At 51.1% G+C, this 24,555-nt stretch overlaps 3 protein-coding genes across 6 annotated transcripts; 1 reads left to right on the top strand and 2 right to left on the bottom strand.

Annotated features, from left to right (window-relative positions):
- Positions 1-9,055: 9,055 nt before the first annotated feature.
- On the bottom strand, positions 9,056-12,115 carry LOC120654579 (proteasome subunit alpha type-1-like). The gene is made up of 2 exons (XM_039932155.1): positions 11,551-12,115; positions 9,056-9,722 (listed from the first exon to the last, which is right to left on the bottom strand). Exons 1-2 carry the CDS (start codon positions 11,899-11,901, stop codon positions 9,270-9,272), a joined length of 804 nt encoding a protein of 267 aa, XP_039788089.1. The 5' UTR covers positions 11,902-12,115; the 3' UTR covers positions 9,056-9,269.
- Positions 12,116-14,221: 2,106 nt separating this feature from the next.
- LOC120654300 (phosphatidylinositol/phosphatidylcholine transfer protein SFH12-like) lies at positions 14,222-17,447 on the top strand. Its single transcript, XM_039931804.1, has 12 exons — positions 14,222-14,685; positions 14,824-15,090; positions 15,199-15,276; positions 15,373-15,474; positions 15,567-15,616; positions 15,710-15,803; positions 15,998-16,099; positions 16,193-16,300; positions 16,398-16,485; positions 16,585-16,982; positions 17,089-17,163; positions 17,256-17,447. The coding sequence occupies exons 1-12, from the start codon at positions 14,296-14,298 to the stop codon at positions 17,274-17,276; spliced, it is 1,773 nt and encodes a 590-aa protein (XP_039787738.1). The 5' UTR covers positions 14,222-14,295; the 3' UTR covers positions 17,277-17,447.
- Positions 17,448-17,827: 380 nt separating this feature from the next.
- On the bottom strand, positions 17,828-22,295 carry LOC120654577 (phosphatidylinositol/phosphatidylcholine transfer protein SFH6-like). Of its 4 annotated transcripts, none has more exons than XM_039932153.1 (15): positions 22,050-22,295; positions 21,798-21,917; positions 20,728-21,025; positions 20,523-20,622; positions 20,148-20,414; positions 19,980-20,057; positions 19,795-19,896; positions 19,656-19,705; positions 19,467-19,566; positions 19,275-19,373; positions 19,045-19,161; positions 18,789-18,915; positions 18,307-18,704; positions 18,115-18,189; positions 17,828-18,024 (listed from the first exon to the last, which is right to left on the bottom strand). In XM_039932153.1, the coding sequence occupies exons 2-15, from the start codon at positions 21,829-21,831 to the stop codon at positions 17,995-17,997; spliced, it is 1,875 nt and encodes a 624-aa protein (XP_039788087.1). In that variant the 5' UTR covers positions 21,832-21,917; positions 22,050-22,295; the 3' UTR covers positions 17,828-17,994. The 4 variants fall into 4 exon arrangements, with proteins under 4 accessions (XP_039788087.1, XP_039788085.1, XP_039788086.1 ...); XM_039932151.1 differs by having other exon boundaries at positions 18,307-18,707; positions 22,050-22,196; XM_039932152.1 differs by having other exon boundaries at positions 18,307-18,707; positions 21,798-21,929; positions 22,050-22,194.
- Positions 22,296-24,555: the final 2,260 nt, after the last annotated feature.

Raw genomic sequence — 24,555 nt, 5'->3', positions numbered from 1 at the left:
CTTTAATGACAAGCTGACAGCTTTTCTGAGGGCAAAGCCACCCACTTTTGCCGGATCCAGCAACCCCTTGGATGCAGATGACTGGCTCCGCGTGATCCAGAGGAAGCTCGAGCCATTTGGGTGCCAGGATCGAGATAAAGTTCTTTTGGCTGCACATCAACTCACCGGGACTGCCTTAGCCTGGTGGGAGAATTACTGCGCTGCTGCCCGAGATGCCTCCACCATCACCTGGAATGAATTCGTGAGGGAATTCTGCCGTTACCACATCCCCTCGGCCACCATGAAGCGCAAGGCGGATGAATTTCGCGCACTTCAGCAGGGGAATATGACGGTGGAAGAGTATACACACCAGTTTATGGAACTGGCTCGCTATGCACCAGAAGAAGTGAACGAAGACGAAAAGAAGCAGGATATATTCAAAAAGGGACTGAACCCAGAACTCAGGACCCTGCTCACTCCTCAGATCTACCCTGATTTCAACACCCTGATGAACAAGGCAATCCTCACAGAGAGGGCCAAGATCGATGAAAGAAAGGATAACAAGCGCAAGTTTTTGGAGAGCAAGGTACACCAGCAGGATCGTTTCCAGAAGCCCAGAAGCTTCAGCTACAACGCACCAAGGTCCCAAGCCCCAATGCAGTACAGAACTCAGTCTCAAGTGACGGGACCACGGGTCCCTAACACCCAGCTCAGAAGCCAGAACACCTTGAGGGCCCCTCAGAGTAATGCAAGCCAGGTCACCAACAACAACAGCAATGTGAGGGCCTGCTTCAACTATCGGGAGACGGGTCATTTCATCGTCGACTGTCCTTATGCCAAGAACAAGCCGGCTACATCAGCTTTCTCCAACACAGTGAACGGACCTAAGCCAGTTCTGACCGGTGCCAACCGAGTGCCCCTCCGCGGCAACAGCAACAACAACAACAACAACCAGCAGAGGCAACCCCAGCAGTCTTTTGGACGAGCCCGCGTCAACCACATCGACGCACAGGAGGCTCAAGGAGCCTAGGGCGTAGTACTCGGTGAGTACCTAGTCAGCTCAACTCTTGCAATAGTACTGTTCGATTCTGGAGCATCACACTCATTCATATCCTCAAGTTTTGTGGAGAAACATAAAATACCTACAGTACTACTAAAAACACCCTTATTAACCCGGACGCCCGGAGGAGACATCAGGTGTCAACTGGGTTGTCTACAGGTAAGGATCAATTTAAGTGGGGTAGAGTTTCTAGCAGACCTAGTAGTACTTAAGTCAGAAGGGATAGATGTGATCCTTGGAATGGACTGGCTAAGCGAACACAATGGCCTCATAGGTTGTACGGACAAGGTAGTGCATCTAACAAACCCAGAGGGAGTCCGAGTGACCTGTCACACCCGGGAAAGCGGAGCAAACCCGATAATATTCAGTATGGAAGGCAAGTCCTTGGAAGAAGTCCCAGTAGTGAACGAGTATCCAGATGTCTTCCCGGAAGAACTTCCTGGTATGCCGCCAGATAGGGATGTAGAGTTTGTTATTGACCTTGTCCCTGGAACTGCCCCCATAGCCAAGAGACCTTATAGGATGGCAGCCTCCGAGTTGGCGGAGTTAAAGAAACAACTAGAGGAGTTGCAACGGATTGGCTTCATCAGGCCAAGTTCGTCACCTTGGGGAGCCCCGGTTTTATTTGTCAAGAAGAAGGATGGAAGTATGAGGTTATGTGTAGACTACCGGGCACTAAACGAAGTCACTATCAAAAACAAGTACCCCCCTCCCCAGGATCGATGATCTTTTTGACCAGTTAAAAGGAGCCAGGTACTTTTCCAAGATTGACCTGAGGTCCGGCTATTTTCAGCTCAAGATCAGGGAGAGCGACATCCCGAAAACAGCTTTTGTCACCCGGTATGGTCAGTTTGAGTTTACGGTGATGTCTTTTGGACTGACAAATGCACCTGCCTATTTCATGAACCTCATGAACAAAGTGTTTATGGACGAGTTAGATAAGTTTGTCGTAGTCTTCATTGACGACATACTTATTTACTCGAAGAGTATTCAGGAGCACGAGCAACACCTGAGGGTAGTTCTGGAGAAACTGAGAATGCATAGGCTATACGCCAAATTTAGCAAGTGTGAGTTCTGGCTAGAGAAAGTAGCTTTCCTTGGTCATATCTTGACCGCGGAAGGAGTAGCAGTGGATCCCGAGAAGGTCGAAGCAGTCTCCAACTGGCAGCAACCAACCAATGTCAGTGAGATCAGAAGTTTTCTCGGATTAGCTGGGTATTATCGGAGATTCATTGAGGGATTTTCTAAGATAGCCCGACCCATGACAGAGCTGCTCAAGAAAGAAAAGAAGTTCACCTGGACGGAGTCGTGTGAAAGGAGCTTCCAGGAGTTGAAGCGAAAATTGACGACAGCCCCAGTGCTAACCCTGCCGGATATTCATCGGGATTTTGTCATCTATTGTGACGCGTCCCGACAAGGATTGGGTTGTGTGCTAATGCAAAACGGGAAAGTCATTGCATATGCTTCCCGTCAGCTCAGGACCCATGAGCAAAACTACCCGACCCATGACTTGGAACTTGCAGCCGTAGTGCACGCACTTAAGATTTGGAGGCATTATTTGATTGGAAATAAGTGCAAAATCTTTACCGACCATAAAAGTCTGAAGTATATCTTCACCCAGCCAGACTTGAACTTGAGACAAAGGAGATGGCTGGAATTAGTCAAAGATTATAATCTGGAAATCCATTATCACCCTGGTAAAGCAAATGTGGTAGCCGATGCCCTAAGTCGGAAATCCTACGGGCCCAAGAATGACCATTTACGAGAGGAAATGGCACGATTAAATGTGCACATTGTCCCTCGGGGCTCCAGTCAAGTGCTGAACGTCCAATCCACTCTGGAAGAAAGAATCAGAAAAGCCCAAAGATCGGACAAAGGACTGATGGAAATCCGGAGGCAGACCGGAGAAAATAAGGCACCAGACTTTAGAGTGGATAAAAGAGGAATGCTATGGTATAAATATAGAATTTGTGTGCCCCAGAAAGGAGATTTCAGGCAAATAATAATGGATGAAGCCCACAATTCGGCCTACTCCATTCACCCAGGCTCCACCAAGATGTATATGGACTTAAGACAGAAATATTGGTGGAATGGGATGAAGGCAGATATTGCACGATTTGTCGCCCGTTGTGATACTTGCCAAAGAATCAAAGCTGAGCACCAGAAGCCGGCAGGATTGTTGCAACCCCTACCTATCCCGGTTTGGAAATGGGATGAAATAGGGATGGATTTTGTGGTAGGACTACCCAGAACACAGAAAGGACATGATTCCATATGGGTAATAGTGGACCGACTCACTAAAGCGGCCCACTTCATACCCGTAAGGACCAACTACGGCGGAGAAAAGCTGGCCAGGCTCTATGTGGAAAACATAGTGAAATTGCATGGTGTGCCCAGCCGAATTGTTTCAGATAGAGGGACCCAGTTCACCTCTAGATTTTGGAAAAGTTTGCATAAAGCTATGGGCACCAAGCTAGACTTTAGCTCCGCTTATCACCCACAGACAGATGGTCAGACAGAAAGAGTGAATCAGATTATGGAAGATATGCTGAGAGCGTGTGTCCTCACTTATGGCAAAGATTGGGAACAAAGCTTACCCTATGCCGAGTTCTCATACAACAATGGGTACCAAGCAAGCTTGGGCATGTCACCGTTTGAAGCTCTCTACGGAAGAAAGTGCAGAACACCGCTGATGTGGTCAGAAGTTGGAGAACGTGCCCTAGTCGGCCCCGCACTCATCAAGGAAGCAGAAGAAAGAGTCGCCGAGATTAGAGGAAAGCTGAAAGCAGCCCAGTCAAGACAAAAGAGCTACGCTGACAAGAAAAGACGCGAAATAAGCTTCAACCTAGGAGATTTCGTGTATCTCAAGGTGTCACCCATTCGAGGAACCCGAAGATTTCAGGTACATGGAAAGTTGGCTCCCCGATACATTGGACCATACCGAGTTCTGAAGAAAGTCGGAGCAGTAGCGTACCGTCTGGAGCTACCAGAAGAAATGTCGAATATACACCCAGTATTCCATGTCTCGCAATTGAGAAGGTGTTTGAGGGTACCCGAGGCAGAGCATGTGCCAATAGAAACGATAGATCTCCAGCCAGACTTGCGATATCAGAAAATACCAGTCAAGATTCTGGATACTGTAACCAGGAGGACCAGAAACTCCGAAGTACGAATTTGCAGAGTTCAGTGGAGCAGACACGGAGTAAAAGAAGCTACGTGGGAACGCGAAGACGCTCTGAAGAAGGAATTTCCCCACCTGTTTAGGAATCAGCCGAATCTCGAGGACGAGATTCATTTTAAGTGGGGTAGGTTTGTAACATCCCAAAAATCAAGCAAGGCTAAATCACGCACTAAAATACTTTTTCTCTCCAAAAGCATTTTCATCGTTGAGCTCGAGATTCTTCTAAAACCCTGAACCCCAAATCCCGAGATCATTTCTCTGTCCCGAACACCCGTTGTCCCATCCCCCTCTCCGCGCGACACGCGCGTGGCCGACCAGCCGTAGACCACGTCGCGAATCCCGCCGAGCGCACGCGACCGTCGCGCGTGGCCGGCCGGGGCCGCATCGCGTCGGCACGAATCCCGCCCTTCCTCTCTCTCCATTACCCTCTTCCCTCCTTTTTCTTTTTCCCCTTTCTTTTCTTTTTCCCATTTTCTTTTTCTCCTTTCTTTTCTCTCTCCTTCCCTCTCCCTCTCTCTCCTTTCTCCTACCCCCGCGCGCTCGGCCCCCCCCCTCCCTCTCTGCTTTGCCGCTCCCGTGCGCCGCCCGGCCGCGCTGCCCCTCTTGCTCGGCTGCGCGCACGCCGCACGGTCCCCGACCTCGCCCCACAGCCGCGCGCGCCGTTCCCCGGCCTGCCCTGCCCCGCTCCCCCTCGCGCGCACGCGCACACTCGGCCGCAGCAGCTGTTCGGCGCACCAGCCCGAGCGCCGCGCCGCTCGCCACCGCCTTGCTCCCTGCCCCGCACTCCGCGCTCCCCTCCGCGAGCACACGCGCACACGGCGCGCCGAACTGCGCCGCCCGTCCCAGCTCCTGTGCGCGCGCATCGGCCCGACCACGCGCACACGCCACGGCCGTCTGGCCGCGCTCACGCGCGCCCGTACCGGCCACGCCACGCCTGCACACCGTGCCCCACGCCGCTTGCAGCCTGCCGTTGACGCCCGAACAGCGCCGCCTACGCCGGTCGCCGCCTCCTCGACGCGTCACATCCCGCCTCGCAGCGCACGCCGTCGCCCTATGCACGTACGACGCCGGCGACCCTAGCACAGCGCCGCCGTTGACGCCGCCGCTGCCCTGCTCCCACCTCCACCGCCTCACTTGCCCTATAAAGGGGACCCTCGCGTCACCCTCGAGCTTCACATCCCAAGCCACCACCGCCCGCAGTCCCCTTGGTTCCCTAGCACCGCCATTCACCATAGCCGCCGCTCCCGAACGCCGGCCATCGCGGGGCACCCCTCTCCGCAGCACCTCGGCTCGAGCCAAGGTAGGCTCTGGGATCCTCGAGATCCCCTCCTCCTTTTCCCCAGGGACCGGTCCGCCGACGAGCTCCGTGGCGCCGCCCCCAAGCTCGCCGTCGCCCGCCGCCGCCCGCCACCGTGGCGCCACCTCCACGGACCTCCCCCGCTCAAATTAAGGAGGGGATTCGACCTCCCACGTCGCCCTCCCCCTTTCGCCCCTACTCCGGCCGTTCCCGAGGCCCAGGGCCGCCGGCTGAGCGCCGCCGACGCCCCCCTGACCGCCTCCCCTGTTTTCCCGTGGAGAGAGGAGGAAGAAAGGGGCCATTTAGCCCAAAACCCCCTCCCTTTCCCTTGATTCAGAAAAGAAACCCCCCACTCCTTGCTATTTTTGCAAAAGAAACCCTGTCCTTTATCTTATTTTAAAATCAGACCCCCACCTCATGAAAACATTTATAAATAAGCCCCGGACCCTTTTAGTATGACCCAAGAAGTTTTTAAAATTCAAACCAAACCCCTGCCTTCTCGAATATAATCACAAACAGGTCCATGAACCCCTGTTAGGCCCTAAACACCCTTTTGACCTATCATTATATGCGCCTAAAGACCTCGGATCTACCCAAAACTTTACCACGTCTCTCTTAATATAGTTTTGACCATGCCATTAGAAGCACACCCAAAAATATCACTCCATGCCCTATATTTTATGTGTCCCCGTTTCGAGCTCAACGATAAATCGTTATTTCTTTGTTTTGATTGAGTGTTTTGTATGCGTTGTAGACCACGGAGTGAACGAAGGAGAGCCCGTCGACGAGCAGTACTATGAGCAGGTGAACGAGGATCAGTTCCGCGACCCCGAGCCCGAAGGACAGGACATCCCAGAAGGCTTTGAAGACGGCAAGTTCAATCCCATCCTTTGATGCATGTTTCAGTCCTAGCTTTTATAAACACAACCCCATGGCCTGCTTTATAAAATTACATATGTTTTGCTTGCATGAAAACACGGTTGGATAGCCACCCCTTGATTTGTGATAACCATTCCTTGACCACCTAGATTAATGTCTGATTTTGCTTGGACGTTAATCGACACTAGAACGCTTAGGACTTTACTCATAATATGATTTATTTGATAAAGAAAATGTGTGTGTGTGTGGGAAGGGATAAAATGTGGATTTTCGAAAGATGAGTTTGGACGGGATGGACGGCATTTCTGTGTGAATTGCCGATTGGTGTGCTTATGCCTGTGTGGCAGGGCAAAGAAGGGAGATATCCATCTTGTCGTGTCTAAGGACCGAGTTGGTGTGTCATCTCACCTAACTCCACTATCGTGCAAACCACTCGACCGTTGAATGGGCAACGGCGTAGCATAAATCCCACTAGTTGGTGTGGTAGCCATCAGGAGAGCTGAGAGCAACGGGTGGCTAAGGAAAAGGGATAAGCCCCGAGAGACTTATGCCCGGTTATACCTAAGTGAACGGTCAATGACCCCTTGGTACATCCCGTGATGGCTAGTCAGGCTTAGCTATGGTGGGTAATGGCTATGTTGGGATCTACACCGATACGACGGTGTTCGAGTTGTGGTATCCTACTTGTGGGTAAAGTTGCACACCTCTGCAGAGTTAAGAATCTATTCGAATAGTCCGTGCCCACGGTATTGGGCGAGTTACGGTGTGGTCACATAACTAGTGTTTTATTGGGATGGGCTGGTGTGAGTTGTTTTGGAATTGTGTCCGGCAGTTGTGCCGTGTGTTACGACGGACGGGGAGTCCGGTAGCAGTTTTAAAACCTGAACTCTGTGTTACTGCCAAAAAAAACTGATTTCTAAAAGGTTTTCTTTAAAATAAACCCCTGCATAAAATATCGTTTTTGCTGCAAATTAAACCGTAACCTTATCCTTGATTTACCTATGCATATTACTCTGATGTAACCCCTCCGTGGGTGTGGTTGGACTTGCTGAGTACGTTTGTACTCACCCCACTCTTAATTTTTACAGAAGAAGACCCAGACTTCGTTCCAGACGACGCCGAGTAGGGTTATCGTTCTGCACCCAACTTTGCCTGTGGAACCGGCCCTGTCGAGATGCCTCCACTGTCGCAGTACTCTGAGCCCGTGCTAGACCCCATGTGGTTTGCGGTCTGGTGTTATGTCGTAGTTTGGTTAATTATTATCATTATCTGTATCGAGTGTCCTCCAAGGTTTGTACGGTTTTGAACCATCTGATGTAATAAATGTGGCATCAGCCTCCTGGGACTGGTGCTTTGTATCACATTTAAGTCTTCTCTTATGAGGGGACGCTTCAACCATCCCCTCCGGCAAATGAGCAGCGCCGCCGCCCCTACCTTCCCCCGACTAGAGCGGCGCTGCCGCCCTCTCTACGCGCCGCCGTGCTCCATACGCGCGGCCATCAGGTCCACCGGAGCTCCCCTCCACCATGGCCCAAGCGGGCCGCTGCAAGAAGAAGAAGCCCCAGGGTAGGGGCGGCGGCGGGGGCCGCATCGAGAGGAGCGACGCCGCCGTGCGAGTTCCGCCGCTCCGCCGCCGTGCGAGTTCCGCCGCTAGCAGAGGGCGGCGGCCGGAGGAGGCCAACGCAGAGGGCCATGGCGGCGAGCCGGCGGAGGGCGAGCAGGAGGTGGGCGGAGGAGCTCCGGGAAGCCACGCACGGGGAACCCGGAGGGGATGGCGAACCGCGCCGCTCGGGAAACAATGCGAGCGGAGGTGGTGGGTTAGCGAGTTGGGTAGCGAGCTCTAGACTTTAGAGAGTCTGTTGGATCCCATTTTTACTATACTTGTGCTATTTTTTGCTAACCAATTCATTTTAAAGAGGCTCTTGGAGATGCTCTTATGTTTAATAACCAAAAGTGCTAAAATTTAACACTAGTTTGGATGCACTAGTTCCATCCAAACAGTAATGCTAATCACTCTATTCAACTGTCTGTAGCTGGTGTGGATTTGGTGCAAGGTAAAAGTACTACTAACTGGCTAAACTTTCAAAAACTTAAAAATATCCGAACAGACTCTAAGTAATATCCATGCAGATCCTAAGTATAGTTATATAAATATGCTACGTGTGGGTTAGCATGTCGTGAAGGTTGTGGTGTTATTCTGTTCAGCTGGTTTGTCAGCCAGCCAGCAGTGTTTTTCTCTCACTAAAAATCAGAATTAGTTACAAGCCAGCAGTATTTTTCTCTTATAACAAATCAGCACTATCTACCAGCCCCAGCCAGCCGAACAGAGCAATTAATGTGTATATTGGAGAGTACCAAACTATAAACTGGGACACTAGGACTGCCACTTCCAGCACAAAAATCATGCTGGAAAACTTAGGTCAATTTCAGTGAGAGTGTCATGAAAGTATCATGAGCATTAAATTTGCTGACATGGCACAAAAGAGAAAATGTTGGATATTATGAGATGTGAGAGAAGTGTCATCACCATAGCACTCCTCCAACTCAATTTACCTAATTTAGAGTCTTGGCAATGGCAATTGTGCGATAACACTTTCCACTAAGACTGCCCTTATATCAACCGGTAAACAAAGCATGATCATCTCAGGCACAACTGATATGCGAAGTCAGGACGGCCTCCGAAACGAAATGATTTGTTCACGTCACATGATAAAATAATCAGTCCAAACCCAACTGTTCGTCAAAGGGACCGTCGCAAAGCCGAAGCATGGAAGCAAATCGTACACAAGGGTCACAATACAACTTTCTAAAACAGTCTAGTCTTTGGAAACTCGGAATGCGGTGTAGAGGGTTCATATGGGGTGTATTCCGGTCTAGATGTCCATGGGAGCGGCGTCCGAGCCCCTTTCCTCCTCCTGCATGGAGCTGGGCTCTGCAGGCGCCTCCTCAACAGCCTCCATGGAGTCGATTATCTCCTGGATCCTCTTTGCATCAATCGTCTCGAATGGCTCGAGGGTGCCGTCGTCCTTCCTGCCGACGATGGCCACGGTGCAGTTGGAGCTGGTCAGCTTCTCGCCTTGCAGAGTCTCCTTAATGGCAGAGAGGGCATCCTTGATGAGTTGCTCTGGGGTGTAGTCGTTGTAGCCCTCGAACCTGCGCTCGAGGAAAGTCTTGGCAGCTTGGGAGCGAGAACCGATGGCAAAAGCCTGGTACTCAAAATAGTTCCCGCTGGGGCAGTTGTAATACAGATGAGCTCCAGACTCATCCAGTCCGGCAACAAGGAGGCCAACACCATAAGGCCTCTTCCATGACCGCTGTGTGCAAACCTGCAACCGCATTTAAGAGAAGGTGACTACACATCCACTTAAAATGTAAAACAATGCATGTATATAACAAATATTGATTCTTGGTTCTCCTAAAGAATATTCTTCCTTACAAGTAATAGATGTTTATTGAAGAGATTATCTGATTCAGCATGGTGTTTGACTATAAAATGACCAGAACTAAGCTGATAACTGCGGGAAGAACAGAACTAGCCTGTACCCCAAAATAAAGCACCATAATCAAGAAAATACAAATACGTTTACATGAGTACATTCAAAATCAAGTGGAGGATGTGCACCAGACAGAGCAGACTTTAGCTTCCACAAGAGACTGTTTCCACTAAGACAAAGCCAAACTCAGGTCTCCTTTGAGAAAAGGATTTCCTTGCCGGTATCCTTGCCGGTACAATCTAGCTATCCTTCAAACGCTAGTTTTGTTAGACTATCCAAACCCCTTGCCCAACTAAGCAACGCTAGAAACATCTTTAGCCTAAGATCCCAATGCACCAGTACATGAGTACCAGACTCCAAATCTCTTTGATGTAGTAAGTTGCTTAAGGGTGAAAAATATAGATCCTAAGGAGACAGTAGCATAATTGAGAGAAACTGTCAGAATGGCTATTTATAAGTTACAATGATCAATGTTATGTAATTAAAATATAGCACATCATGGAAATTATTATTGCATAATAGAAAATGAAAATAACTAGAAGTGCCATGATATGCCACTAATCAGACAAGTGCAAGCAAGTTCAGGTAGTTCATTGTGAATAAGTGCAAAAGAATGATTAAGAAAAAAAATGAGCATATGAAACATAAGTACATAACAGGGAGTATAGATATCAGATTGCTGATTATGTGGTGCTCAATTGGGATTTGCCACTATAAAGGCCATTGCAAGGCAACTGCATCTATGCCATCATTATGTGTATATGCAGTACGGTAAGACCATAGGTTTGCCAAATACACACCGTTTTGAACAAGCAGCAGAAAAAAATAACTTATCATATCCTAAAATTCTTTATAAACAGCAACAAAGTAACAATGGAGAATAAAATGATGACAAGAGAAAGAACAGCTCCTGCTTGTTCGCAGTGAACCACAATACACTCTCATATTTGATGGGCCACAGTCAAAACAATAATTATTAATGCTTGAAACATCTTTCCTAACTAGAACAAGAATTCATTTTGTGATTTTATTTGTGATCTATATCTCCCTCAGTCTGTTGCAAGATATACAGATTAGTGAATTTATGTGAATCATTTTCAGTTGCTCTTAAGTTAAATCCTACCATGTGTGTCCTTAGTTCAACTTAGTGTCAGTGTCTCACAAGCTGCGGTAAAACCATAGAGCAAATTCAACAACATTCGACATAGTGTCAGCTTTTCAGAAGTGGCTGTAACACCAAATTCCACAACATTAGCAAAGCCTAATACCACATCAAGCTGATGTATACAGTTGGATTGAAGCAGTTAAGCACCTCTCGACCTGGAGTCGTGAACACACACAGACAGGACCATACTTAGCAAAGTCCTCAACTACAATCAGAATGTCACCAGGTGAAGATGGGGAGGGAGGAGTTCAGACTTCAGACATGGGGACTGTGACTTTTCAGTACAACCTTGATATACTACTGGGAAAAAAATCTATATCTGGAAAATTCTAATAAATCCCAACATGAAGCGCATCAGGAGAAGACCTTATCAAACTGGACCTCAGATCCTGACTTGCACGGCGAAAAAAACCATGGCAATCCTAATTTTTCACTATCGATGCGGGTTCGCATAAGGAAAAAGGAATGACGAGATGCGCATCGGGAGGAACGGACCTGCGCCTTGTCGGCGAGCCTGAGCGCGAGCCTGGAAACGGGGAGCGGCGACTCGTAGACGAAGGAGTGGTTGATGCACTCGTTCCGGAGGAAACGCGAGAGGACGCGGCCGTCGGCGGTGAGCCCCGCCAGCGCGACCCCGGCGTGGTCGGCGACGCGGAAGACCTTGCGCTGGTAGGACGAAAGCTCGGAGGCGGGCTTGTTGGCGGCGGCGAGGACGGCGTGGGTGCGGGATCGGAGCCCCACGCAGGCGGAGCCCTGCTTGACGGCCTCCATGGCGTACTCCACCTGGAAGAGCCGCCCCTGGGGGCTCCATGTCGTCACGTCGGTGTCGTATTGGTTGCGGAACATCCTCGACGCTCCTCCTTCCTCCTCCTCCCGCTCCTCCTCCTCCTCGGCTCGAGGATCCCGAGTGCGCGCGCGGGCGTGCTTGCGTGAGGTAGGGTTTGCGGATCTCTTCGGGTTCGCGTGGCGATTTTGATGGGGGGCGGCGAGTGCGGCTTCTTCTTCTTCTCCAAGATGGGAGTGGGCGTAGTAGAGAAGGGGGCGGGTTCGGTGGGGCCCGCGTGGCAGTGGAAGGGGTTTTTACATTTTTACTATTATAACGGATGACACTCATCAAATTATCACTCTTATAATGGCACCTACAACTATACCAGTGGAGGAAAGTTTGAGTTACATTTTTACCACATTTGCTGACGTGGCACGCCACGCCAGCCCCACGCACTGGCGCCTTGTCAGCAAACTCGGGTGAAATGTCCTCGTTGCCCCCTGATCTGCTCCTCTCTCTCCCTTCTCTGACAGCTGGGTACCGTAGCTCAACTCACTTCCATGTGGGCCCCACATGGAAGTTCCGTCTCCTACCTCCAGCACCTGAAGACCGACGACCAATGGCCGCTTGAAGCTTGGGCCAGCGAACTTCGGAGAGCGAGTCCCAACACCGGCATGGTGGAGAGCTCGTCGAACTCGCAAATCGCGATTGGCTCCGGCCATCCCGGCTGCGGCCGTCGCGGATCCCGCGCCCGCAAGCGCGGCGTCGCCCCCGATCCCGACCTGTCTGTGCCGCCGCGTACCCGTGCACCAACGCCACCCCGTACAGGATCCCGCACGCCTCTAGCACGTCCCGCCGCTGCCGGTGTCGCGCGCCATCGCCGCCGCGGCGTCCCGCGTCGAGGCCCCGCTCGCGACCGCGCCCGGCACGGACCGCAGCCTACGGAGGCAAGCAAGTCGTCGGTCATGTGTGGCGGCAACAAATACCCCCAGGACAAGGGGTCGCACACCGCGAGGTCCGAGGACAAGCGCCCCTGCTCCCTAATAGTGACAAAGCGCTTGCAGTAGAGGACAAGGCCATCTCGGACATCGCACGGCCACCTGCACCACCTGATGAAGCTCGCCGGCCCGGGCTTCAGGCGGCCATTGGCCCTCGGTCTTCATGCGCCAAAGGTAGGAGACAGAACTTACATGTGCGGTCCACATGGAAGTGAGATGAGCTGCGGGACCCATCCGTCAGAGGGGGAGAGATGATCAGATCAGGGACAAAGAGGACATTTCACCTGAGCCTGCTGACAGGGCGCCTGCGTGTGAGACTAGTGTGGCGTGCCACATCAGCAAATGTGGTAAAATTGTAACTCAAACCTCTCTCTGCTGGTATAGTTGTAGGTGCCATTTTAAGAGTGATAATCTGATGAGTGCCATCCATTATAATGGTAAAAATGTAAATACCCCCAGTGGAAGGAGGGAAGGGCTGCTGCGTCTAGGAGATGGGCTCCTTTTCGGAAAGGAAAACTGTTTACTGGACCGTCTGAGATGGAACTAGACTGGGCTTTAGGCCTCGGGTGATGAAAATTCAATCCGGTCTCGGGTCAATCTTTGCCTTTTTGTATTTGGGATGGAATTCAATCGCAGTTTGGAAGAACCTACAATCTCTAGCATTTGTATTCGAGTCAAAATACATTCAAATTCAAGTGTATGTGTAGATAGATTTCGTGGATCCATGACAGAATCGGTGCAGTAGTACAAGTTTACATCAGATAAATCCAACGCAAAGTTATGAGATGTTGTATATAGGGATATAGTTCTTCGCAAAAAGAAAAAAAGTATAGAGGCATGTAGTTGCAGTGGTATGTTAGAACGGAGTTGCAACGGCGCAGCTACCATTTTGCCAGAAATAGTGAGGACGACGGGGGAGGGAGAGACAGAGACAGGCAGGCCCGCCATGCATGCGTGAACCAAGCAGAGCTTGCGATCACCACCTTTCTTCTTCCTCCCTCCTCCCCCGCCTCCTCCCCTCCCTCCGCAATCTCCCAAGGCCGCCGTCTCCGTGGTAAGCTTCTATCAGATCGGCAACCCATGCGCTGCGGTTGCAATAGTTTCTTTGGTAATTTCTTGATCCTTCCGTATGTATGCATAATGCATTGTTCTTGATCAAAATCCGCTGTTCTTGGCCATTGGATTCTGCAATTATTCAAGGAGCTTCTCGCCTCTTCTTGTTTCGTTTCTGTGTAAAAGGGATTGATCATTAACACCTGTTAAAACCGATTGGTTAATCTGCTAAATGTTCTTTTTAATAAATCTGGAGGATCCCCGGCCGTGTGGGAAAAAAAGGAAATATTTTCTTGGTTGATTATTGATCTCGGCATTGATCGATGTGTTGATGGATCGCCAGGTCGGTGCTAGCTGCAGGGGCGCCCGGCCCGTCCGTAGCAGCCGCCGCTGCTGCAAGGCAGCACCGCGCGAGGATCCTGCATGTCCTCGGCAGCCGTGACGCCCACGGCGGGCGGCGCGATGGACGGCGGCGAGGGCGCGGCGGCGCGCACGCCGTCGCTGCGGCACCGCGCGATGAGCGCGTCGTCGAAGCTGCTGCGGAGCTCGATGAGCCGCAAGTCGATGGGCCGGCGCAGCAGCAAGGTGATGTCGGTGTCCATCGAGGACGTGCGCGACGCGGAGGAGATGAAGCAGGTGGACGCGTTCCGGCAGACGCTGGTGCTGGAGGAGCTCCTCCCCGCCCGCCACGACGACTACCACATGATGCTCCGCTTCCTCCGCGCCCGCAAGTTCGACATCGACAAGTCCAAGCAGATGTGGTCCGACATGCTCCAATGGCGCAAGGAGTTCGGCTCCGACACCATCATGGACGTCCGTGCTCCTCTCTCTCTCTCTCTCTCTCTCTCTCTCTCTCTCTCTCTCTCTCTCTCTCTCTCTCCTCCGGCCACCACCACCTAGCTCTCGCGATCGATGAACCAAACCTAACCAGCAGCAGGGACCTGCGCGCAGGACTTCGTGTTCGAGGAGCTGGACCAGGTGCTGGAGCACTACCCGCAGGGGCACCACGGCGTGGACAAGGACGGCCGGCCGGTGTACATGGAGAAGCTGGGGCAGATCGACACGACCAAGCTCCTGCAGGTCACCAGCATGGACCGCTACGTCCAGTACCACGTCAGGGAGTTCGAGCGCGCCTTCGCCGTCAAGTTCCCCGCCTGCTCCATCGCCGCCAAGAAGCACATCGACCAGAGCACCACCATCCTCGACGTCTCCGGAGTGGTGCGTCTCCGTCTCCGGCGCCGCTGCTGATCGCTTCCTGCCTGTGCCATGGTGTCTGTCTCTCTCGTCAGTTTCATTTCCATCACCGCGATGTGTGCATACGTGCAGGGGTACAAGAACTTCAACAAGGCAGCGAGGGACCTCATCGGCCGCCTCCAGAAGATCGACGGAGACAACTACCCAGAGGTATTGTTAGTTGTTACCACAATTACACTCCTAGTGATCACAAAGCTTGAAGGAATTACTGAAACTAACTGCCAGTGATTTCGAATCGATGCGCAGACGCTGTGCCGGATGTTCATCATCAATGCCGGGCAGGGGTTCAGGCTGCTCTGGAACACTGTCAAGTCCTTCCTTGACCCCAAGACCACAGCCAAGATCCATGTAACCTAACACCTCTGATCACCTCTTGTTTGCATTTGATCAGAGGTGGAGCCACGAAAGCCGTTACATTTTTGCGCCCTGCTCTGATGCAGGTCCTCGGCAACAAGTACCAGAGCAAGCTGCTGGAAGTGATTGATGCCAGGTCAGCATCATTTATACCATTGGAGCTTGTAGTCTACCCATTGTAGTAATGAACAGAGGTAGGCTCACCTGCTCGCTCAATCCTTCTGCACAGCGAATTGCCCGAGTTTTTCGGCGGCACTTGCAACTGCGAAGGAGGCTGCATGCGCTCTGACAAAGGGCCGTGGAAGGACCCTGAAATCCTCAAGGTTCTCATTTACTCCCCCTTTGACTAAGACAGATTAGCAATCACAAATTACAGCGTGTTCATGATTCATGTACTACCAAGTTCTGAAAATGCCCACTCAAAAAAAAAAGAAGATTCTGAAAATGCCTTGAAAGAACAGTAGTAGCAGTCTGAACATTTCTTGTGTTGGTACTGTGCTGTTTTTTGGTTCTTCAGATGGTTCAATGCGGCATGGGGCGGTGCGGGATGAACAGCGCGGACCCTCGCGAGGCCGACGAGAAGATGATCACCGAGGACGAAATAGTGCCCGTTCCCAAGGTGTGCAAGCTTCTTGCAAGCTCTGAACAATTGGCTTCAGCAATGTAGAAAACGATGTCGATTGCTCACCGGCGCAGCTTCTTCCACTTGCAGAAGCAGGAATCCATGCGCCGCGCCGCCGACTCCCCCAAGATCGCGCGCGACAAGATCGAGCACCCGCAGATGTCCCCCCTCCACGAGATGAAAACTGCGGAGCACCCGGTATCTGATTGCTAGTAGTTTCCCACACAGCTCTCACCTGCTGCCATGCTCTCTGTCACTAAGAAGGGACCCTACCAGCGTGCACTGACGCTGGCTGCATTTGCAGGCTCCTCAAGACAACAACCTCTTCCATGGCGTCGACTGGAGCGGCGAGGTCAGCGAGGAGAAGCTTCAGATCGCGCGAGGTTAGTCAGACTCAGCTCGCGTCTTCCTCCTCCCCGGCCCCAAAGCTTACTACCGACACCGGGCTCACCGTGGCGAGTGATCTTGTATCGGTGGCGCAGACATGTACGCGCAGCTGCCGGACGCGTACAAGCAGGGCGACCCGGGCGACCGGCAGGTGGTGTCGGGGTTCATGGCGCTGGTGATGGGGGTGGTGGCCATGTTCCGGGTGGGCAAGATCGCGCCGAAGCGGGCCATGGACGCGGCGATGGGCATCGCGACCATGGAGGCGATGGCCAAGAAGACGCGGCAGATGCAGCAGCAGCTGGCGGGGCCGGACGCGGTGGTGGTGTCGGCGGCGCAGTACCAGGCGCTGGTCAAGCGGCTGGACGACCTGGAGGGGAAGGTGGCCGCGCTGGCGGCGCGCCCGCCGGAGATGCCCCCCGACCAGGAGGAGATGCTCAAGGCCGCCGTCTCCCGCGTCGAGGCCCTCGAGACCGAGCTCGAGAACACCAAGAAGGTAACGGTCGATCTCCACCTTTCTGCCGGCTTGCTTATGACCATCGACACCATGGTGTGGTGTGTGACTGAGCATATTTGTTTTGTGCAACAATGGCTGGCTGCAGCTTCTGGAGACGTCGGTTGGCCAGCAGGAGGAGGTCCTGGCTTACATCGAGAAGAAGAAGAAGAAGCGAGGAATGGTATGTGATCATCTTACATTCTCTCTTACTACTCATCAGTTCTCATTCATGTTGTCTATATACTGATACCATTAAAGTTTTGCCTCCAACAGCAAAACCCGTTCCGCTGGTGAAGGGGGATGATCATCCATCAGCAGTGACCCTGGGGAGTGGTGGATCGCCGCGAGCAACACCCGTGCCTCCTTGTGCTTTGTGCCTCTGTGACTTTGTTACCTGTGTCTGTCTGTGTTCCCTCCTACTAATACGAAAATAGAATGAATATATTCAGTGAAAAAGTACAAGGGAAAAAAGAAGAGGTGTCTCTGAATCCCTAAACACTGCCGGTAGCGTAGAAAAGGATACGTAAATCGTTGAGCATTCTAGTTTAAGCTATCTGCCCATTGGACTGGCAAAAACCTCACGAGATCTGAAAAGGGATTCAACAAAGATCGTATGAGTCGGATCAATCAATGACCGGGGTAGCAAAGTCAATGCTGGAGGATGTCTTAGGCGTACTACTCTGTCAGCTAACGGTCCACCCACCTTGTCATCGGCGACCGACCAACCAACCAACCAACCAATTATTGCTATAACGAAACAAATCAAAACTCGAAACACAACTAATCAATTTGCCAAGTCTCAAGTGGATCCGGAGACAACCATGAACTGAAAGGGCAGAAGTCAAGATGGGGGAAAAGTCATTTTATTTCTGTCAGAATTTTCTCGATTTACAACGGAAACCTGTTGATTCACATGTCAAGAAAACGGACGCACCGCCTGTTACATCTCAATGCCATCTTTGGCATCTCATCTCAGAAGGCAGAAACCCAACAAAGGGTCTCTCTCCAGGTCCTAGTAGCAAAACATTGTTTTCTTCTTTTTCTACATTGGAGGAAGCTACACATTAGAGGCTGATAGAGATGCATGGCATAATGTCCTAAACATTATAACGTCACAAGACAATTTACAAACCTGAGCCTTGGCGATCTCCTTACTGTCGATGTAGGCAAGCAACTCCTCTTGCCTGATAAGAGCCTCATGCAAAGCCTACAGAAAATTCACATATACATATGATGAGTGATTAGTGAACTTTAGCCTAATCTGCTGAATAGAATCACAAGCAACAACTTGTAAAAATGTAGAATAGTGCAGCCCGAAAATTACCTTCTTTGTTACAATTAGTTCGGCTTCCAATGCATCCACACGGCGGACAGCAGCATTCAGTAACTCTTCTTTCTCACAAGGCATTTCAGAAGGCTTCTCTTGAAGCATCTGAACCTTCTCTTCAAGCTCTCCCAGCCTTTGCAAGACTGCGGAAAATAAGTCAGCTTCAGCAAACCCAGGAGTTGGCGAAGGAGGTCGGAATTCCTCTTTCGCAGTGGAGTCTGGATACAGTGTAGAGTAGCTTTCTTCTGAATCGGTTTTATATGGCAATCTCTTTGTAGCCAGATCTTTGACTGATCGAACCAAGACTACAACAGCCATAAGAGAAGCCATAAGAGTTGCAATGATCATATCCCAAGAGCTGTCAGATGGCATGGTTTCAGTTCTCAGAGAAGAGTCTGCTTCAAATAAAACAGCGAATGTCAGGTACTAGCAAGAATCCAGGGAAGTTTAGATTAAAAAATATATTAACAAGAACTAACCTTTGGGTGGTAAAGGTGTCTTTCGAGGTTGCTCTCTCTTCCATGTAGCATCCACGGCCTTGTCAACAACAGGCACATCATATTCAGGGAGACGAGTAGAAAAGCTAGTAGCCCTGACCATTTTGACCTAAAGAGAGAGAAAGACAACTTTAATTCCATCTGGGATAATCCATAGTTGTGCGAAGGGTAATGGGTTTTAGGCTGCAGCTCTGGTGGCATACACCACACACAATACAAGAAAAGATCAAATGCTAACCTCTTCACGAACTGGGGTCAACTTAGGATGTGATATGTAACTTCTGAGAGCTTTGGGGGAGGTAGAATCGTCAGCCTCTGAGCCAGATTCGGCAGTTGATGTGTCACTCCCTCGCATCTGTAATTCCATATTAAAGCAAATATTAATTCTAATGACAGCAAAGTGATGAATTTCTCATACAGATAATAACCTTGGAAACAAAAGCAATAAAGAATGATTCTGAGACATACGTTGTGGAGCTTCGACTTGGCATACGAAATAATTTTTTCCTCGCCATTGGAAATAGTTACAATTTGTCGAGCACACTGGACCTCACCACTTTGGACTATCTGGTGAGGTTAAAACAAAAATGAACTTGTGAGAAGGTTGTTTGCAAAGAACTGATTGCAGGAGGATCAATAACAGGCTCAAACAATGCTTGCCTTGAGTATGTTCGGGTCCTTCCATGGTCCTTTTTCTCCCTTAAGGCAGCCTCCATATTCAGGACATGTACAAGTGCCCCCAAGAAATTCCGGCAATTCACTGAGCAATTTTTACAAATGTAACAGAATTATCACAAGCAACCAATTAAGAAAACAAGCCCTGAAATGAGTACATTGAACATCACTTACCTAGCATCAATTATTTCAAGCAGCTTACTTTGGTATTTGTTTCCAAGAACCTAGAGAAACATAAGCATATCTTAAAATTTAATAACATTATCAAGCAAAAAAAAATAGTATTGTAGTCTACACTTCAGTGGAAACTCACATGTATCTTGGCTGTAGTTTTGGGATCTAGGAAGGACTTCACCGTGCTCCATAGCAGCCGAAAGCCCGGACCAGCATTGACGATAAACATTTGGTATAGAGTCTGGAGATGCAACAGATTAACCCAATATATTCCAAGCAAGAAAATTGGGCAACAAAGAGTGTAGAAGGAATTGAAGCTCGTACCTCTGGGTAGTTATCATTGTCAATTTTCTGCAGTCGCTGAATTAATTCACGTGCAGTTTTGCTGAAATTTTTCAACCCCTACAAAGCATAAGTGTCAAATTAGCTCTCATAAACCATCAAGTTACAGAAAGAGAAGCACCATGGAAGACTAAATCTTCAGTGACATACCACGCCCTGAACATCCAGAATTGTTGTGCTGGAATCAATGTGCCTTTTTGCAGCAATAGAGCAAGCTGGGAATTTGATTGAGAAGCTCCTCTCAAACTCCTTCACATGGTATTTTACATATCGGTCCATCGTTGTGACATTCATAAGCTTGCTAGGGTCAACTTTACCAAGCCTTTCAATATAAACTGGCCTCCCCTCTTTGTCAACTCCGTGATAACCATGAGGATAATATTGCAGAACAGCGTCCAACTCACTGTACTCGAAATCCTATGGAACAAGTATAATTCAAGGTTATTGTTTTGAAGACAGTCATACAGATGTTATATAGCCAAACAAAATTTAAAATGTTTTATGACTTGTGCTCAGCTAACTAACCTCAACAATTGTATCAGTGCCATACTCCTTCCGCCACTGAAGCATATCTGTCCACATTTGCTTTGCTTTCTCGATATCCATTTTCCTTGCTTTCAGAAATCTACAAACAAATTTAGTTACGTTTGAGCTGTGGATTTGTGCTATAAAAATGAGAAAATGCATGACAAGCTATCATAAAAGGCACATCATAATCTATAGGATATACCTCAGCATCATATGATAGTCATCATGCCTTGCAGGCAACAGTTCATCTAAAACCAGTGCCTGCCTAAATGCCTCAACAGCTCGCAGCTCCTCTAGATCGCGCACATCTTCAATAGATACAGAGAGAACCCGACTGCCACTTTTCCTCCTGGTCTTCTTTAAGGAATGCCTAATCTTTGTCGATGCATCTATTGCTTTCTTTTTCAAAGAGCCTATTCTGGTCTTCTTTTCATCTTCAGAGATTTCGAAGTCCGACTTATGGTCTCTACGTTCATCATGGCTTGAGCACCCTTCAAAACCTGAAACATTGCAATGAAAATAAATGAATAAGCCATTGCTGGTGGAACTGAATTGCAAATTGCACATTATTTTGCTGGAAATCCAAGTCAACTCTCGTCCAAAATTACAACACCAAGTTACTTCAACAAAAAAAACTACAGCTCAAGAAAATAAAACATAGCTTCTGGTTCACCTAAAGGTACACAATGCTAGCAGGAGCAGCGGCAGGCCATCTAAGGTACACAATGCTAGAAGGAGCATGGGCTTGCCGGTATTGAAAAGGTCAAAACAAGGCGTTGTCTCATGTGGAAATTGGTTTGAGACCTAGCGGCGGTTCTTCCCCAGGGATAAATCTCGGACACACAAATCAGAGAAGTTTATTTTTCTCAAATCAGACAGCCTAGTGGCTCCTTCATAGGAAGCTACGCGCCCATCCACAGACCATAGAGCGTTCGATGAGACCAAAACAACGCTAGTATTGAACCGGTCAAATAGAACACGCCGGTTGCCGAACTACCCGATACTCCCAATCGCCAGACAGACAAACACGCCGCGTGAAAGCCGCAAAAACGGACCAGCTGGTAGAAACCCGGCGAGCTCGCCGACGCCTCATTGCAGCTAACTGGATGGAGAGAAAAAAATCGAAACGTAAACCGTATCAACGCTGCAGATTACGCTAGCCCCATGCGGGCGGCCGATTCCTAACCCCACCAATCAACCATCCGCGAATCTCGGAGAGGGGTGGATTTGGGGAAGAAGGGCACGCCGACAGCAGAGAAATCTCGAACTCACATGGCCGCGCGAAGCGATCGAGATGGCCCGACATGGGCAGCGACGGGGGCACCGGATCCTCCTCTCCTCCGGGGCTCCGGCTGGGGCTCCTCCTCCTCCTTCCCCCGCCGCCTCCGAAGCCTGAAACGTAACCTGCATTCGCGTCAGGAACCCTAGAACTCCCCCTCCGAGAAAATCCAAAAACAAATATCCCGCGAAACAAGGGGAGCCACGGCTTCCGCAGGAGATCTCCACGCGCGCCGCGCTCCGTACCTCGTCGGCGGGCGGGCACCGGCGACGCGGGGGGCGCGAGGGAATCCGAGGCGAGGGGAATTTTTTGGGGAGCGGCGTCGCGGGGGTACGGGGTGGGATGGGACGGGGCGGGGGCGGGGGCGAGGCGGAGGAGGAAGAGTGGCTGGTAAGTGGGAGTAACTTTAAAGTAATGGAGGAGGGAGGGAGGAGGAGCTGATGGGAGGGAGAGAAAAAAAGGGGGAAGGTGGGGGGCGAGGTGGCTAAGTGTCCTCCGGAAATTCGGTGCGGGTGGAGTATCTTTTATTGCTTCCGATTCGTTTACGTTCAAGCCCCTGGGTTTTGACGCAATTGGAGTTCTTTCCCAGCTGCTGCCGCCTGCCGGACAGGATTACTAGGACAGAACAAAAAAGTTTAACCAATGGTACGATTTGTCGATTTTGATCGCTAGCTTATTTAGATTAATTTTTAGTTTGAAGATATTTTAGTAAATATATGTGTATGATTTTACACGTAAAATGTAATTTCTGTCAATGACGTCTTCGTACTCGTTAGTTTCATAAATGACAACACACGTCCTACAACACCTTGCTTCCAACCAAAGCGAAGGAGATTGAGTAGTGCTAATCCATTTAAGTAGTGCTCTATGCATGATGCGACTCTAGTGTATCACACCCCATAAAGTTTCCGGGTGGTGCTAGGATGGATTCTCGAAGAAATCCGAGCCGTGAAAGAAAAAAAGGTGATAGGAATTTTGAATTTTGGGGACGAAATGATGCTTCCTGCGCCCTTCTTGCGAAATGACTCAAACGCCAATATAGCAGTGCACTAGCAGTTGCACTTAAATATGCTATGTGCCATCGAGCTCTGTCCCCTTGCCAAGCATAAACCCGCATCAAAAAGGTTCCTGACGGCTGACGCTGACGGTGAGCACTAGGAGTGGACTTGAGAGATTCAAATTGGGTGAAGGAATGGCGGTGCAAAGGGCAGTCTTTCGGAACCAGAAGTTGAAAAAAAAAGGGTCTATTTTCAAAAAAAAAAAGGCTTGCCTGTGTGCCGAAAGAAAACAACGCGCGTGCACCGATCTTTCTTTCATTCTTCTTTTTCCTCTTTGGCAAGGATGCCACCCGCTTTCGCTTGGTTCGAACGCGCACCAGGAGCTTTCTTGGAACAACAAAAGTGAGCGAGACATGCACCCAATGAACGAGATCAATTTGCCTCCATCTTTGAGACGGGGATTCTTCCCCCCTGTTCCCGGTGACAAACCACGCCCCGGACGCAGGCGTGGAACGTTGGATTTGAGTGAGCAGCGTGGGAGCCAGATCGCCTTGAGGCTGTCTGCAGCCGTATCCTGAATAGATTCCTTGAGGAGGATTTACAGGACCAACACGTTGCAGCGGGGCATGCTACCGCGTCCGGAAAGCAGCGGACGCCGAGCGCACCTGCTATTCTGAGCGGAATCCCGGAGGCTCGCTACACGCCACGGTGGCACGGGGCCCGCCAGCCCGCGCGCGTCCCAACCGCCCGGCCGCCGGGGACGGCCGCCGCTGCCGCCACAGGGGAAGGAGAGAGGGGCGGAGCGCGACGCCGGGGATGACCGCCCGCGAACTCGTGGCCGGCGAGCCCGAGGCCAACTGAGTTGGGAGCAGGAAGGACGGCGCGAGGTCAGGCCGAGCTCGAGGCGGGCCTCTGCCGCGCCGCCGAGCTTGAGGCCGCCGCCGCCGTGGGGAGCTCGAGAGGGAGGGAGGGATGAGGGAGGAGGAGGGAGGAAGGAGGGGGGGGGCGCGGCGTGGAGGCGCCCAGATCCACCCTCCTCCTCCATGCGCTGCTGCTCCTCGGTGCCGGCGGCGGCAGGAGGGAGTAGGGGCCGTGGCCGAGCCGAGCAGAGCCGCCGCGGCCGGCCTGGTCCCGCCGCCCCGCGCCGGCCAGTGAGGGACGATGCTCGGAAGGAGGGAGGACGCCACCGCCCTCGCGCGCTCCGCCTTCGCGCCACCACCGCTCCGACGCCGGGGAGGAGGGCCGAGGAGGAGTGTCGGGGAGGAGCGTCGGGGAGGAGGGCCGGGGAGGAGGGCCAGGGAGGAGCGTCGCCCCGCGCTGCCGCCCGCACGCGGCGGAGGAGTCGAGGAGGGAGCTCGGCCGCCCAAGACGGCGCGGATCTCGCCCGCCCACGAGCCGCGGCGGCGCGAAGCTCCAAGGCGGCGCGGAGCTCGCCCGCCCACGGGCTGCGGCGGCGCAGAGCTCGCCGGATGAGGCCCAGGGATGGCCGGAGGAGAGGGGCGGAGAGGTCCGGCGGGGGTAGAGAGAGAGTGACGGGAGAGGGGAGTGGGTTGGGGGGCGGATAAGGAAGAAGGGAAACTGACAAGTGGGTCTCGTGACTGGTAGTTGGGATAGAGTAGAAATATAGAGAATCAATGGTTGCAGTAAAACTGAATATAGAGAAGAGAATCATGCTGACTAGGACGGAATATTCTGTTTAGAGGAGGAAAGTAGAGGTCCACCGGTGTCACGCGTGAAAACGACGCCAAGCGTT

This window comes from Panicum virgatum, chromosome 1N (assembly GCF_016808335.1).
Source record: "Panicum virgatum strain AP13 chromosome 1N, P.virgatum_v5, whole genome shotgun sequence".
Lineage (NCBI taxonomy): Eukaryota > Viridiplantae > Streptophyta > Magnoliopsida > Poales > Poaceae > Panicum > Panicum virgatum.
This window is presented reverse-complemented; position numbering and strand designations above follow the sequence as displayed.

Excerpts from the sequence above, each read along its gene's own strand:
- LOC120654579 (XM_039932155.1), bottom strand. The coding sequence starts at position 11,901 with ATGTTCCGCAACCAATACGACACCGACGTGACGACATGGAGCCCCCAG. Across the intron at positions 9,723-11,550 it reads GGCTCGCCGACAAGGCGCAG|GTTTGCACACAGCGGTCATG; the intron begins GTCCGTTCCTCC and ends ATGCGGTTGCAG.
- LOC120654577 (XM_039932151.1), bottom strand. The coding sequence starts at position 21,831 with ATGTCGGGCCATCTCGATCGCTTCGCGCGGCCAT. Across the intron at positions 19,374-19,466 it reads AGGACCCGAACATACTCAAG|ATAGTCCAAAGTGGTGAGGT; the intron begins GCAAGCATTGTT and ends TAACCTCACCAG. Across the intron at positions 18,916-19,044 it reads TGACCCCAGTTCGTGAAGAG|GTCAAAATGGTCAGGGCTAC; the intron begins GTTAGCATTTGA and ends CTCTCTCTTTAG.
- LOC120654300 (XM_039931804.1), top strand. The coding sequence starts at position 14,296 with ATGTCCTCGGCAGCCGTGACGCCCACGGCGGGCGGCGCGATGGACGGC. Across the intron at positions 14,686-14,823 it reads GCTCCGACACCATCATGGAC|GACTTCGTGTTCGAGGAGCT; the intron begins GTCCGTGCTCCT and ends ACCTGCGCGCAG. Across the intron at positions 15,804-15,997 it reads AGGACCCTGAAATCCTCAAG|ATGGTTCAATGCGGCATGGG; the intron begins GTTCTCATTTAC and ends TTGGTTCTTCAG.